The following is a 14,108-nucleotide window of genomic DNA, read 5'->3' as shown; positions in this document are numbered from 1 at the left end:
GCAGATATATGTCATGCTGTTATTGATGTCAAGTCACACACGGCCCACTTCGGGGCACGGCGCCCGGATTAATTGGCCTGCCCAGAATGCATCTGTGATCAGAAGAAATGTCTCAGGAAATGCTGGGCAGCCTGCAGTGGGACTCTCAATTTGTCTCTCTTCTCTTCTTGTTTTATAGACCAAGAGAATGAGTGGCATTTAGCATCATTGGTTTATGGACTATTTTGCTGGTTTTTCTTCCTAGAATGTAAATATTCCTGAGCAAAACCAGGCACCATCCTTGAGAAGACCCAGGTGGCATTTATGATTACTGACTGAGATCTCAGGCGAGGTTTGTGGATTTAGGGTTATAGAGGTCTATAGCTAGAGTCTGAGTATGCAAGCAAGACCAAAGGGAGATGCTTTCTGTCATGAGACCTGATGAAACAGAAGAGCCCTGAGATGGCTGTGCTTAAAAATACTGCCATTTGTGCCTCAAGGAATATGGCTGTGATCAGACATGGCACCTGGCTAACTTTGTCCTCCATTCTAAGTCAGCCCAAAAGGGAAGGAAACAGTAGAAACAGCCAACGGCTCATAATAATTTCAAAAATAACATCTCTCACTGGAAAATCTAGAAATGAATAGTAAAGAAGGTAGGCTCTGTATCCAAGAAAAATCAAGGGTAAATTTACTGGTCTTACTGACCAAAAACTAAATACTTCTCTGGGATGCAGAAGAGCAGTTCCAATGGTCTCTACAGACCCCGTGCACACATAAACCAACGATGAAATCTGGTCTAATACTGAACTCTTACTCATCTGCAACCCCATGCCTGTCATCCAACCTGAACACCAGGAAGGTCAAACACTATGGGTGGATCAAAAGAGGTGGTTTCTGAATATTTGTTGTTATTAAGGAGGTTGGAGGCAATATGGAGAAAACTTTTTCTGATGGCACTCTCAACAGTCCCTGCTTGCTTTAGTTGGATGTGTTCCGTTTCCGTTTGTGAGCTATTTGCCATAGTACATTCCTGCCTGTTTTGGAAATGCTACAATATGGAAACCTTTCACACTGCGTTCTTTCATCTAACACGGAGGCATTCAGGAATCTTCCTAAGTGAGGTGAAATGGTATGCTTTCTGAGGCCGTTTTGGGAGAACTCTTCCTTTGTATCTCAGTTTCAGGAACTCCGTCATTCCAATTCTAGCGGTTATTTACATAGACAGTCTAGGTATAGAGGACTTAGACTGAGTGAGTTCTGAGAATTCCTGCCCATAAATCCCACCAGAGACCTCACAGCCTAAGACACTGGTACCCTGAGCCCCAGTCTCCCCTGCACTCACTCACTGAGGTTCTTTCTTTCTTTGCTTCTTCTTTCCTTCCTTCCTCCTTCTCCTTTTCATCAGACTAACTCTTAGGGTACTTCTATGTTTGGTCAGCATTGAATTTTCCTTCATAAATGTGGAAAGATAACAGGCATGTTTCAGAAGGTGATGAATAGGTCGCACTACAAAATTTTTAATATGTCCATACAGTAAATACTCAATAAATGTTACTGATTAACATTCACAGCATTATCCTGGCATGGTGATGCATGCCTGATATCCCTGTGACCCAGGAGGCTGAGGCAGGAGGATCACAAGTTCAAGGTCGGCCCAGGCAACTTAGTGAGACCTTGTGTCAAAATAAAAAAATGAAAGAGGGCCAGGCACCATGATAATCCCAGTGACTTGGGAAGCTGAGGCAGGAGGATCTCGAGTTCAAAGCCAGCCTCAGCAACAATGAAATGCTAAGCAACTCAGTGAGACCCTGTCTCTAAATAAAATACTAAATAGGTCTGGGGAGGTGGCTCAGTGGCTGAGTGTCCCTGAGATCAATCGTTGGTACCCGCCTCCCACAACAAAATGAAAAAGCCTGGTAATATAGCTCAGTGGTAGAGCACCCCAGAGCTCATTCCCTGGTACTGCAAAAAGCAAAACACAATGCCCCCAACCCATTAACATTCAACAGCATAATAATAGCAAGAGTTTATTTCTTTCTTTGTTTTTGTGGTGCTGGCATCGAAGCCAGGGCTTCTCACATGCTAGGCAAATGCTCTACCACTTAGCCACACCCCCAGCCCTGATTATCATTTTCCTTAATCCATTTTCCCTTATTCTTCAATCTGCTGCATTCCAGTTTCCAGTTCTTCCTCTAAGCCTGAGTGGGTGACTGGGTAAGTTTCCCAGAGACTCCAAAACGCATCTTCAGCTGACACTCCCCACCTCTCTGACTTTTCTGCCGCACTGGCCATCACCGATGCCTGGTTCCCTCCTGCAATTCCTGCCTTCTTCAACAGTGTGCTGTGGTCATTCCTAATTCTGACACCTTCTGTCAGTCCTGATGTTATTTTTCTCTCCTGTTCTCTTAAATGCAGATATTCTCCAATTTTTGCTATTCATGGTTCTCCACTCTCACATGGATGGATTTCATCCCTGACTACTCATCAGAATCACCCATAGCACTTTCAAAAAGTAAAGGCGCCTGGGTCCCATCTCCAAGGATCCTGACAGTTCTAGGTAGCTCCTGGACACCTCTACTTTCAAAAGCACCAAAGTAATTGTATTGTGTACCTGCATGGGATATTCACTGCTGTTTCCTCTGAGTTGATTTCCTTTATCAAATAATGTTTGAATGTCTACCAAGTGCCCAGGACAATGCAAGTTACTGGAGATGAACAGAAAGTGAGACGTGCATGGCCCCCCCATCACAGAATTTGCAGTTCAACATGAGGGACACAATAAACAATTGCAGGAAGTAGGATTAACTGTTGTGCTAGGAAAACAGCTGGGTGTTACAGAGAAACAAAAGAGGGACAAGACTGCCAGGGCCCCCAGGCAAGGCCCCCGAAGGTTTCCTGGGGGACCTGCTTTTCCCAGCTAAGGAGAAGGGCTATTCATTCAGGGCCCACGAGTGAGACCCTGCAGTAGGGAGTTAGTGCAGATGGCGGAAGCATGGGAAGTGGGAGAGGGACCCCTCCACTTTTGGAGGGGTCATGTGAGGCAGGGCTGGGGAGGAAGGTAGCAGAAAGTCCTGAAGGGATTTTCCTGGCATGTCTGTGAGTCTGCGTCCATGTGAGTTCATCCTATGCCATCCATGAACTGTGGATGTGGTTATTCCACAAGCAAAGTTCCACAAAGTTCCACCTTCTCAAACCTGTTTCCCGCTCTATGTTCATTCTCCAGCTCTGTCACACTGTCACACGCCTGGTTGCAGAGCCAGGAACCTGGAATCGGCCTTTGTGTGTTCCCTTCCCTCAACTCCCCTAACCAATCAATGGTCAGTCCTTCTAATTCAGCTCCCGAAGGTCTCAGTTCTCTACTGCACTACCATGGCTGCAGCTCCGGGCTGTCTTCCTCCAAATTCTTAGCTGCTGGGAAAAAGAAATCTACTTTAGTATTTTTGTTTTTAAATAAGGGTATAGTATTAAGACATGTAGATCACTCAGAATTGTTGGGAGGACTGATGAAACGGACTGTGGGTTGAGCCTCCAAGAATGACCACAGTTTTGTAGAGTGGCTAACAATCCCAGTGACCTGGGCATGAGCGGTTTTCAAAATGCAGAAATTTCAGGGCTAAAACTGAACAGTCCTGGGCAAAGTAGAAGAGTGCAAACTGCACTCATGACTGGGTCGCCCAGGACCGATGGATGCCAAGGCTGGGCAGGAAGCCCAGTGGTAGAGCGTTCCCTTCCAATATACAAAAACAAAAAAATAGAAAGAATAAAATTACCCAGAACTGATGGATGCCTCGGCCACCATCAAGCAACCCCAAACGGGAAGCCAGTGCTGCGGGTTCATGATCCTTCTCAGCCCATTTAACCACGCTGTGCACTGAGCCCCTCCCCAGTTCCAAAGCCTTATGTGAATGCATTGATGTGGCAGGACCTCAACAAAGCCTTTAACCACAGGGCAAGGGACCCTGAGAAGTGTAGGTGGTAGCTACACAGCTCCTGCATGCTAGACAGAGTCGGAATGGGCATCAGGTACACAAACTGCTGGTATCTGCCATGATACCACGTAACCCCTCGTCCGGATTAGTAGCATGATTCTTTTTTTTTTTTTTTTTTTTTATTCCTGGTGCTGGCAATCAAACCTCACTTAGGATCTCACTTAGCACGTACCCAGCCCCAGCATGACTCTTAGAAGTTGCTTTGCTTCAATTTTATCCTCTTCGGGGCTGAGCTCTGCATTACCTTTCATTTTGAAATAAACCTAAGTCAGACAGTTTAATACTTACCCACTTAAAACCCTCAATGACTCCATCTTGCTTTTACTATAGTAACTGGTAAGATGTAATCATATTTTATCACACACTTGCATTACTACTCTGTTTTGTTATTATTTTAAAAATTTTAATCGTGTGTGTGTGTGTGTGTGTGTGTGTGTGTGTGTGTGTGTGTGTTTCAAGGGATTCAACCCTCTGCTCTCTTTGGGTCAGGAGGGTTGATGCAGATTGAACCCACGGCCTTGCGCATGCGCATGCCAGGCAAGTGCTCTACCACTGAGCTACACCCCAGCCTCACGCTGCTTTCTTGATGGAAGATGAAGGGGATGGAGTTATAGCAAACTGGTGTTAGAAGGGGCAGACATGGAGACCATCCATTCTTCCTCTTCCTACCTGCTGATGTCCTACCCCACTCTCCTCACTGGGACTGTCCATTGTAACCCCTCCAGGATTTTCCTTTGGCTGAGACAATCGCCTTTTACTTCCTTAACTGACTGATGAATTGCGTGGCCTTCAAACCCTTCATAGGGATCATCTCCTCTTCACATTCCCCACCCAGCTGAGCAGCTCTTTACTGTGTACGTATGCCTGTTATTTACCTCTCTATCTGCCTTACTAGATTAGATGATCCAGAAAACAGGCCTGTCTATTCTTGATACCTACTGCTATGTCAGATGCAATCTACTCAATCACTACTTGTTACGTGGATATGAAAGATGGACACGAAACTTCCATAATCTGTACCCATAGAAGAAACCTAGTAAAAATTACAGAATCTTTTCAGAGTCCAAAAAGCAAAGAGTGGGGTACAGTGATATACACCTATAATCTCAGTTACTTGGGAGGCTGAGGATCTCAAGTTCAAAGTCAGCCTGGGCAATTTAGTGAGACCCTGTCTCAAAATAAAAAATAAAAAGGGTTGAGGATGTAGCTTAGTGATAGAGTGCTTGCTGAGTGTGTGTCAAGCCCATAGGTTTGATCCCCAGAATTAGAAGGAAAAAAGAAATGAAGAAAGAAATTGAGTGACAAATTTGAAAATTACATGAACTGTTTTTGTTTTCTTGTTTTGTTTTGTTCTCTGTGTTTGGTGCTGGGGATGGAACCCTGAGTCTATACAAGCTAACTGCGTGCTCTTTTATTGAGCTACACCCCTGCCCATTACTTGAAATGTTTTCTAGCACTTTAAGGTATCTATTATTTTTTCTTCCCCTCTGTACTTGGAATTAAACCCAGAGGCACTCCAGCACTGAGCTACACCTCTAGGCCTTTTTATTTTTTAATTTGAGACAGGGTCTCATTAAGTTGCCCAGACTGGCCTCAAACTTGGCAATACTCCTGCCTCAGCCTCCGGAGTTACTGTGATCAGTGTGCACCACTGTACCCAACTTCAACCAGCTTTAAAAGATTATTATTCTTATTTTGGTTAAACATCCTCCTACTTCTCTCTTTCAATCCCCTCCCCTGCTTTCTTGTAGCCCAAAAGTAAATGTTGCTCAGTGGTAGAGTATGTGAAATTAAGCACAAGGCTTAGGGTCAATCCCCAGTACCACAAACAACAACAAAAATTAATTCTTTGCCCAGACCAAAATGAATTGTGATTTACTGGCTTAGATTAAAGTAAATGTATGTATGGATTTATCAGAGGATGATTGATTTACCCCTTTGCTATCGTTTACCTTTGAATTAATACATAAAGAAATAAAATTTTCTTTATTTCAAGCATTGGAGTACTTTATTGTTTTTGTTTGTTTTGATCAATAAAGACTAGGTCTGTTTTTGGAGGAACCTGATGTATGCTGCTGTTGGAAATTCTTCAGCAAATGAAGATTTGTGTTTTTCATCTTTTTTTTCTTTCATGTGTGTTCCATTTAGATCAGGAAATTGACATTTCAGCCTGGAAGACTTAGGCCAGATGTTAGTTCACTGGCTGAAAGATGGATTTCCTGCCCCAATAGGTGACCTCTGAAAGCAAAATAGGCTTTTTCTTAATGGATAGACTGTCCAAATGACCTCATTTCTAGAACAAGCGTTCTTTGTTGAGTGTCTCTTTGCTATTGGGATCAACATCATCTGATTTTTTGAGAACATTCATTAGATAAAGGGTAGCTAGCACCTAGTTGTTTCATTTGGGAGACATGGAGAAAATTTTTCTAGACAATCCATTTAAAAAAAAAACATTTGTATTCTTTGAGAAGCAAATGGTACAGAAAATCTGGTGACTGCTCACCCATGTTAATATTTCCCTTAAACTTCAACCCAGCACTAACCATAGGAGCAGCACATATTATGGATTTCCATAAACAGGGAATTGTTTCACCGGGGCACTATTTAAAGAAGTAGCCATGACCCCAATGTCCTGTCACTTGAAACTTCTATCTCCACATGTGAGAAGCTCATTGAGACATTCCCAAGACGTTACCTCTTTTGATGAGTTTGTCAGAGTTCACTTATTTATATCTGCAATTGTGTAAGGCAACTCAAAAGCACTGAGATAAGCGAGCCTTTGTGTGTGTGTGTGTGTGTGTGTGTGTGTGTGTGTGTGTGTCCCCATGTATGTGTGTACATCACAGTAAATACAATTTGAAAGAAAGTGCCCAGGAGAGGAAAATGGCTTTGAACAACTGGAGAGTGTCCCTAAGACTTACTGCACATGGGAAGAGGGGACTTAGGTCGCGTGAGAAGGAAGATACATGTTTCTGAGATTCTAAAATAATAGAGTTTTATAGCTAGAGGGAAAGTTGAGAATTTCTTTCTTTCCTCCTCCCCCCCCACTGACAGAAACAAGAATGGGAGTCTCTTTCATAGCTGCTCTATGAATTTTTCTAGTATAAATATCTTGTTCTTTGTGATCCAAAATCTGGACTCCCGATAAAGACAGAATAGAAGGAAGCAGAGCCACAAAGTTAACATCAGGGCTGGGCAGGGCACCTGACAGTCAAGGTTTTTCTTCAAGTAATTTATCTAGGAAATTCATGGCTCTTTTTAAAAATGAGCAGGACAAAGGCTGGCACATTTTGTTTTGTTTTAGTGGGTCAACACGTTTTTCTCAGAATGTTATACTCAGTTCAGTGCCTTCTTTTTTTTAACTACTCATACATGAATGTCATTGATCAAATTTATTGTTGTTGAATCCAAGTATCCTGGATAATTTCAACTCTGGGTAAGACTGTAAAAATCTTCCATTTACCAGGATGAACGGTGGCAGTGGGAATCTTTTGTACTATGTACTATCACATTGTAGTATCTCAGAGAAGCAGAGTACTAGTTTAATCAGAGCTTTTAAATTTTAAGTAAAATACACACACCACACACACACACACACACACACACACGCACGCATATTTTTCTACTAGTTTTAAGCATCAGACAGCCATGGAGGACTTCTCACAGAATGAAGTTTATAAAATAGATTGATGAATCAATTTGGGTTGTAGACACTTTCCCACTATGCTTTTAAGTTCAACTTGCATACCTTAGAAATATTCAACATAATTTCTGGTCTCTTAACGCAATTTTCCCTTACACTCTCTTAAGCTAAAAAGACTATAGGAGAGGATATGATTCTAAAATTAATTCGTTCTCCAATGTTTCTTTTTTTCTTCCTTTTGAATGCTAAGTCCACTCTCACATAATTTCATACCTCTCCCCAGGAGAGTCTGCTCTCATCTTGATTCAAAAGTCACTTTATGGTGAGTTGAAGTCCTTTGGTTCTTTGCCTTAAATACAATGTAATTTAATTTGCACGGTACACATTTGATCCTCATAGGCACCCGTAGACAGCCCACCAGCATTTTGCTTTTCATCTATAATGTGTGTTACAGAAGATATTGTGTGAATTCAGAATCCTCATGGTTCAGAATCCTAAGGGGCTTTAGAAGTTATCTAGTTCAACCCCATGTGTAAAATGAAAAATCTGTGACAGTACTATTGTATCTGAGAGAATAATTTCCAGGCAGAGCCTTGGCTCTTACCTAGCACCAACAGAGACCAATTGGCTGGGCCAGTAGCACTGTGTATCAGAGTAGAAGGGATTTCAGAGAAAAGTATTTATAGCCCTGTATCCTTACTTTGTTTATTTACCTTCTCTCCCTAGCCTGTTCTGGCTGTCTTCACATTGTTTTATTTTCTCTCTAGTTTGATCTTTCTTTCCTCTCTCTTACCAAGTACTCACTGATGAAGGAACTTTTAAGCAGGTAATGCTTCAGCAGGGGTTTGGCTCACCATTAAAAGTGGAAAAAAATTATTGGGGATTATGATGGGGAAAAATGTTTTAGCATATCAGTTTTTTCCTGAAGTCAGTTCCCCAAGGCATTGTGGAATGCCCCATGTAGGAGTGCCAGAGAGGGTTGCTGACTGTTGGTAAAAATTAAAGGAGCTTATCTATTTTCATTGCTCAATTTTAGCAGGCAGGCAGGATGGTAAAAAATAAATTGGACTATTTATAATCTTTCAGATTTAATCTATGCAATAAGCAGAAAAAAATTTTTAATTAAATCAAGTATTTCAATGAAGCTCTCTGACTAAAACATGTACTATTCTTATGGAGAATATATTTTAACTTAAATATTTAATTGTGTGCTCTACAAAACCAAATATTTCTGAATATCTGATCTGGGGATCTCCATTCACTTGCCTTTCGACAGCTTCTTTTACCCGTAGATTTTAAAAATGGTCTACTGGTATAGCTTTTTAAAATAGTCTATTAAAACTTCACATTTCCTCAGCAATCTGCTCCTTTTTCTTATTCTGACCTGCCCAAATTTTGCAAGGGTCCTCACTATCACTATCCCCTGGGGAGCTTGTGAAAACACAGATTACTGGTACCACCTCCGGAAAGTTCAACTTAGACTCCCAGCAGGATCAGAAAATTGCATTTCCAGCAAGTTCCTAGGGGATGCTAATGATGGTGTCCCCACTCTGAGAAGCACTGGTTGGAATAAAATATCATAAGAGATGATGTGGATTCAGGTCCTGGTAGTGTAGATGGAGAGAAGTGAACGTATTTGGCCTTGATTTAGGAGGAACAGTAGTATTTAGCTATAATGTGGATGGGAGTGATGATGAGGGAAGAGAGGGTTAGAGAGGTTGGTATCTTAAAACAATGGATGGATGTAACAGAGGGTTAAAATATGAAGAAACTAGGTGGGAGTGCTGATCATGGTGGGAAATCCTAAATTCCATTTTGCTAATATTAAAGTTTTAATAAGCCGGGTATGGTGGTGCACACCTGTAATCTCAGCAACTCAGGAGGCTAAGGCAGGAGGATCACAAATTAAAGGCCAGCCTCAGTAACTTAGCAAGACCCTGTCTCAAAATGAAAAATATCAAGGGCTGGGAGGTTGCTAGGTGGCATTCAATCCCCAGTACTGCAAATAATAAAAAGTTTCAATGAAATACTTTTAAAATTCCAGCACAATACCTAGCAGAGTAGGTTTTCAGTAAATGACAACTATTGTTATTGTTGCTCTCACTACCTTCACTATGTAGCTTGCCATCACTGCACCTTGCCAAAGGTAAACTCCCAACTCCATTACTCAGCAACTGCATTCAGGGCTAGGAATTACTTCTTTGGGTGATCTAAGAGATTCAGGAATGAAAAGGAAACTTTCTGTTTGTAGATTCAGCCTCATGGGTTGACAAGGTGGGGAAGGAAGAGAGGGTGGGAAAAGCAGGTAAGGGTCTAATTCATAGAGGTTCTTCCATAATCCCAGATAACCTCAGAATTATGTGAAGCAGGTGCAATTTCTCCATTTTGTAGATGAGATACATAACTTGCCCACTGCCTTATAGAAACTGCAGGGAAAATTCAATTCTAATTAATTGTTTTTGGTATACTGTCCTAACTAGGTTGCAACTGTATCTTAAATGTCTGGTTATTTTATTTTTTTTTTTTTTTGTAGCACTAAGGGTTGAACACAGGGTCTTACACAAGCTAGGTAAGCACTCTACTATTGAGCCACACCCCCAGCTGGATTAGTGGCATTTACATTTTGTGATCCTAACCCATAGGAAGAACAACTTTTTTCAAAGTCAGTCATAATAAACATGCATATGTATATTCTATTGTATACTTATGTGTGCATCAATATGGTAGACACTTATTTCCAATAAACAATACTTATTGAGAATCACTGTATTATCAAAATTCTCAATAAATTCATTCTGATGGTTTTATGTTCATTTGCTAAAATAAACATTCATCAGAACCCACATAACTACTCCACAATTCCAACAAACTGGTCAAGAACCGGAATGGGAAGGAAAGGGGGACAGGCAGATATCTGCATTGCCATTTTTATGGGAATCAATGTAGTATGATACAGATGAAAGAACCGGTAAAATGATCAGGTTGTTCTTTGACTGCCCACAAATGACTGTGTTCACTTGGACCAGTCACTCATGTTCTCCGAAGCCCATTTCTTCATCTGTGAAGTGAGGGATTTGACCTAGATCTTGGAAGCCCTTCCCCACCTTCATGAGATAGAATGCTATTATAGGAATCCCTTGGGAACTGGTAGCCCCCTGGGACTTTGAAATGGTGATGATGATGAGGAGGAGGAGGGGGAAGAAGATGATTCTTATATAAGGAAAAGGAAACTATTAAAAAGCCCTTGAAAGAATTTAGAAGAAAAAAAAGACTCAGTCGTGGGCACAGTAATCAGACTCCTCTTTGGTTAATGTTTGGAAACTGAGTAAAAAGGTTCAACTTTTATTTTTTACTTTATCAACAAAATTGTTTATGTTCCAGGAATAGAAAATTGACTGTAGGCAATATAGCAAACATAAAATTTCACATTATAGGCAGAGGTATCAACGGTCTTCCTAAAACATTGCTGATCTCACTTCCGGTCATTTATTAGGGAGCATTAGGAAAAGGAGTTTGAATAGCTAGGGTATAAAAGGAGCTTGAATATCTAGAGTATTGATTTCTATAAGTACCAAAATGCTGGCTACGGTTTAATCATATTGATGTGTGGACGCGTTGTCCCTCAATTGTGCCTATCTTTTGATGACCTCGAAACACAATATCACCTGTGAGGGGGTGGGTGGCAATTACCTTGGGCTCGCCTGAACAAGACTGGGGAAACTGCAGCATCACCGAAAGGTCAAACACCTTGCCCCAGGTTATCTGAGTCAAGGAGAAAACACTTCGATGGCTGTGAGCCCTTTGCTCTTATCCTCACTGCAGCACCCAAGGCCCCTGCTTGCACAACGTCCCTCCAACCCCTCCCCAGTCACTGGCCAGGAAGTGTTTCTGCAGAGGACAAGCTGCCCTTGGTGGAAGCCGCATAGTGCCTACATTTTCTGGAATTTGAAGAAGTATAATATAGCAAATAAGTTGAAATTCTTAAATAAGCCAGTAAAATAAATGACAAAGGCTATTTACCCTCTCTTAGAATTTGCTTATTTTCATGTCTTCATAGAAATGACATCTTTATGAAGCCCACCTGCCTTAACTGAATTTATTTGCGTTCACAGTATGGTAGAGCGTGAGAGCGCCTCAGAAACCCTTTTTGGACCTGACCCAGCCTCTTCCCAGAAAAAGACCAGGTGGGCTACATTGACTCGCAGTCCAGGTCTCTTTTCTCTTCAACACAGTGCTTTCTTGCTTTCTTTTTATAATTTTGATTTTTTTTTTTTTAGTTATATATGATGGTAGAATCTATCTATCTATCTATCTATCTATCCATATATATAAACACACAAGCATGGAATATGTCTTATTCCAATTAGGATTTCCGTCTGGTGGATATACACGATGTTGAGATTTACTGTGGTGTACTCATATACGTACATAGGAAAGTTATGTCATGTCACACAGTGCTTTCTTACTATCAGAGGAAAACCTCATTCTTGTTCTTTCCTTTAAAAGAAGGATCATCAAGACACATTTGGGGAAAAATAGTATCATCAGGGGTCATGCTTACTAATTAATTTATTGATGTTGGCAATTGAACTCAGGGCTGATCTACCACTGAGCGACATCCTCAGCCCCCACAACTTCATTTTTGAAAAAGTTTTTACTGTTCTAAACTTTCCTATAAGAGCTGTTCATTCATCTCAAGAACTGGTGCTCCTGGCAATTCAGGCTTTGGAAGAGGACTTAACCCCTTCCCTTCACTGCGCCCAGAAGGGGAAAAACAACAACAAAAACCAGGAGAGAAACCAGCAAGGGCTCTCACCCTGTTCCCCTCCCCCACTCCACAACTCTTTAACAAGGGACTGATTCCTTGAGTTCTTAACTGTTTCACAAAGTGATCAGTCACCACATCAAGTGTGACAAGCATTGTCATCTCCCAGGGAAAATTCCCTGAGTGATTTTCAAAGGAAGAATTGCAGAAGGATGAGGAACCTCCACAGGGCTATTTCCCTCAGTAAATAAATCCGTCATGGATCCTCCCCTTGGAAAAACACATACACGGGGCCCGAGTGTGGCACGGGCCGAGCGCTACAACCATTAACAGCTGCTGTTGAAAACAGCCTTTGCCCATGTTCTTAAGGTAAAGGAACCCCCCATCCCAGCGCCGTCCCCCAACTAGCGGAAAGCCTAGCAGTGCACAGCGCGGTGGCACTCAGGGGCCCACACGTCCCCACTCAAAGGAACCATCCAAACAATGGCTCGTGCCCAAGCGTTCACACTTGTTTTTCAGCAACGTCTAGGCTGACAGAGGCAGGGTTGTCATTCTTTAGGTCACCCGACTTCCCGAGGGGATTGGTGTAGGTCGTAAGGACGCTGCCTGTTGGTGAACTCTTTGGCAGGAGTCGCTTAAAGATTAACTTTTCCAAGTTTCCGGGGGCCAGCGCGGTCCCGGTGAACGGCGTGATTGGAAACTCGTGCGGGCCGGTGGCCGCGGCGCGGCTGCTCTTTCAACAGGCGATTTGTCCTCCTGTCGGCGGCTCATTTCCATGCAAAGAGCCTGACATCAGAGCACCTTTTGTTGCTAAACGCTTTCTTTAGCCTGGAGGGGAGAGAGTCATGTGGAGCTGGAAGAGCTCATTTTGAAGAGAGGGGTCCCGGGCAGTGGCTTCTGAGGTCCCGAGGCGCGGCCGTCACTCCTGCGCGGCCCTGCCCAAACTTGCTGGCAGGAACGAGTCGCGTGCCGCACTGAGCCGGTCCCCGTCACAGGAAGCAACGCCTTTGCCGTGCGTTTAATTGCTTCTGGGCTGAGCGCATTCCCCGCCGCAGCACTCAGTGGTGCGGACTTTGCTCCTGCTACCCTGTTGCTGAGCCCAGTCGGGCTGGGAAAGTTTCTGGAGTTGTCAGTCGTGCTGCCCGCGGCCACCTAGTTCCGAGGTGCGGACGCCTGCGAGGGCCCCGCGGGCTGGCGGGGGCCGCCTGGCCATGCTGCGCGGGGGCGCGGCTCCGTGACGCCGAGGCCGGACACCTCGGACGGTCGCGCACTGGGGCTGGGCGAGGGCGCAGCGCGAACCGGGACGCACGGCCAGCGCGCGGGACGCGGCCATGGAGGAAGACCCGGGAGCGGCTGGCCCGGCGCCGGAGCCCCAGCCGGAGCCCGAGCCCGAGCCTGAGCCCGAGCAGGAGCCTGGGCCCGAGCCGGAGCCGGTGCTGGACGTCGGCACGTCGGAGACGTTCTCCCGACTCTGGACCGACGTGATGGGCATCCTGGTGAGTTACCTGCGGAAGGAGGCTCTGGAAGCAGGACTAGCCCGCGGCTGCGGGTCTGGATCCGGTGCTCCCTTCTTGCCCACCCTGTGGGCACCCCTCTCTTAGCAGCGTCTTCCTTCTCTTACTCTGGTTCTTAGGGGGTTAAATACACACAGTATAGGATTTCAGACCCTAATTAAAAAATAACTAGCCACCGATCACATCAAAGACACTTTTTGAAGGATTGGGTATAA

General features: G+C 43.6%; 1 protein-coding gene across 2 annotated transcripts in view; it reads left to right on the top strand.

The window, feature by feature from the left end:
- The first annotated feature begins 13,078 nt into the window (after positions 1-13,078).
- Positions 13,079-14,108, top strand: part of Sash1 (SAM and SH3 domain containing 1) — a 168,972-nt gene continuing 167,942 nt past the window's right edge. Inside the window, exon 1 of one of the 2 annotated variants that reach the window (XM_047557584.1) lies at positions 13,079-13,875. In XM_047557584.1, coding sequence (XP_047413540.1) covers positions 13,711-13,875 — 165 coding nt within the window. In that variant the 5' untranslated portion in view covers positions 13,079-13,710. The remainder of the gene's footprint in view (positions 13,876-14,108) is intronic. The other variant, XM_047557585.1, reaches the window with a different exon arrangement.

This window comes from Sciurus carolinensis, chromosome 7, assembly GCF_902686445.1.
Source record: "Sciurus carolinensis chromosome 7, mSciCar1.2, whole genome shotgun sequence".
In the NCBI taxonomy this organism is placed as follows: domain Eukaryota; kingdom Metazoa; phylum Chordata; class Mammalia; order Rodentia; family Sciuridae; genus Sciurus; species Sciurus carolinensis.
The sequence above is the reverse complement of the archived record's forward strand: the minus strand, read 5'-3'. Positions and strand labels throughout refer to the sequence as shown.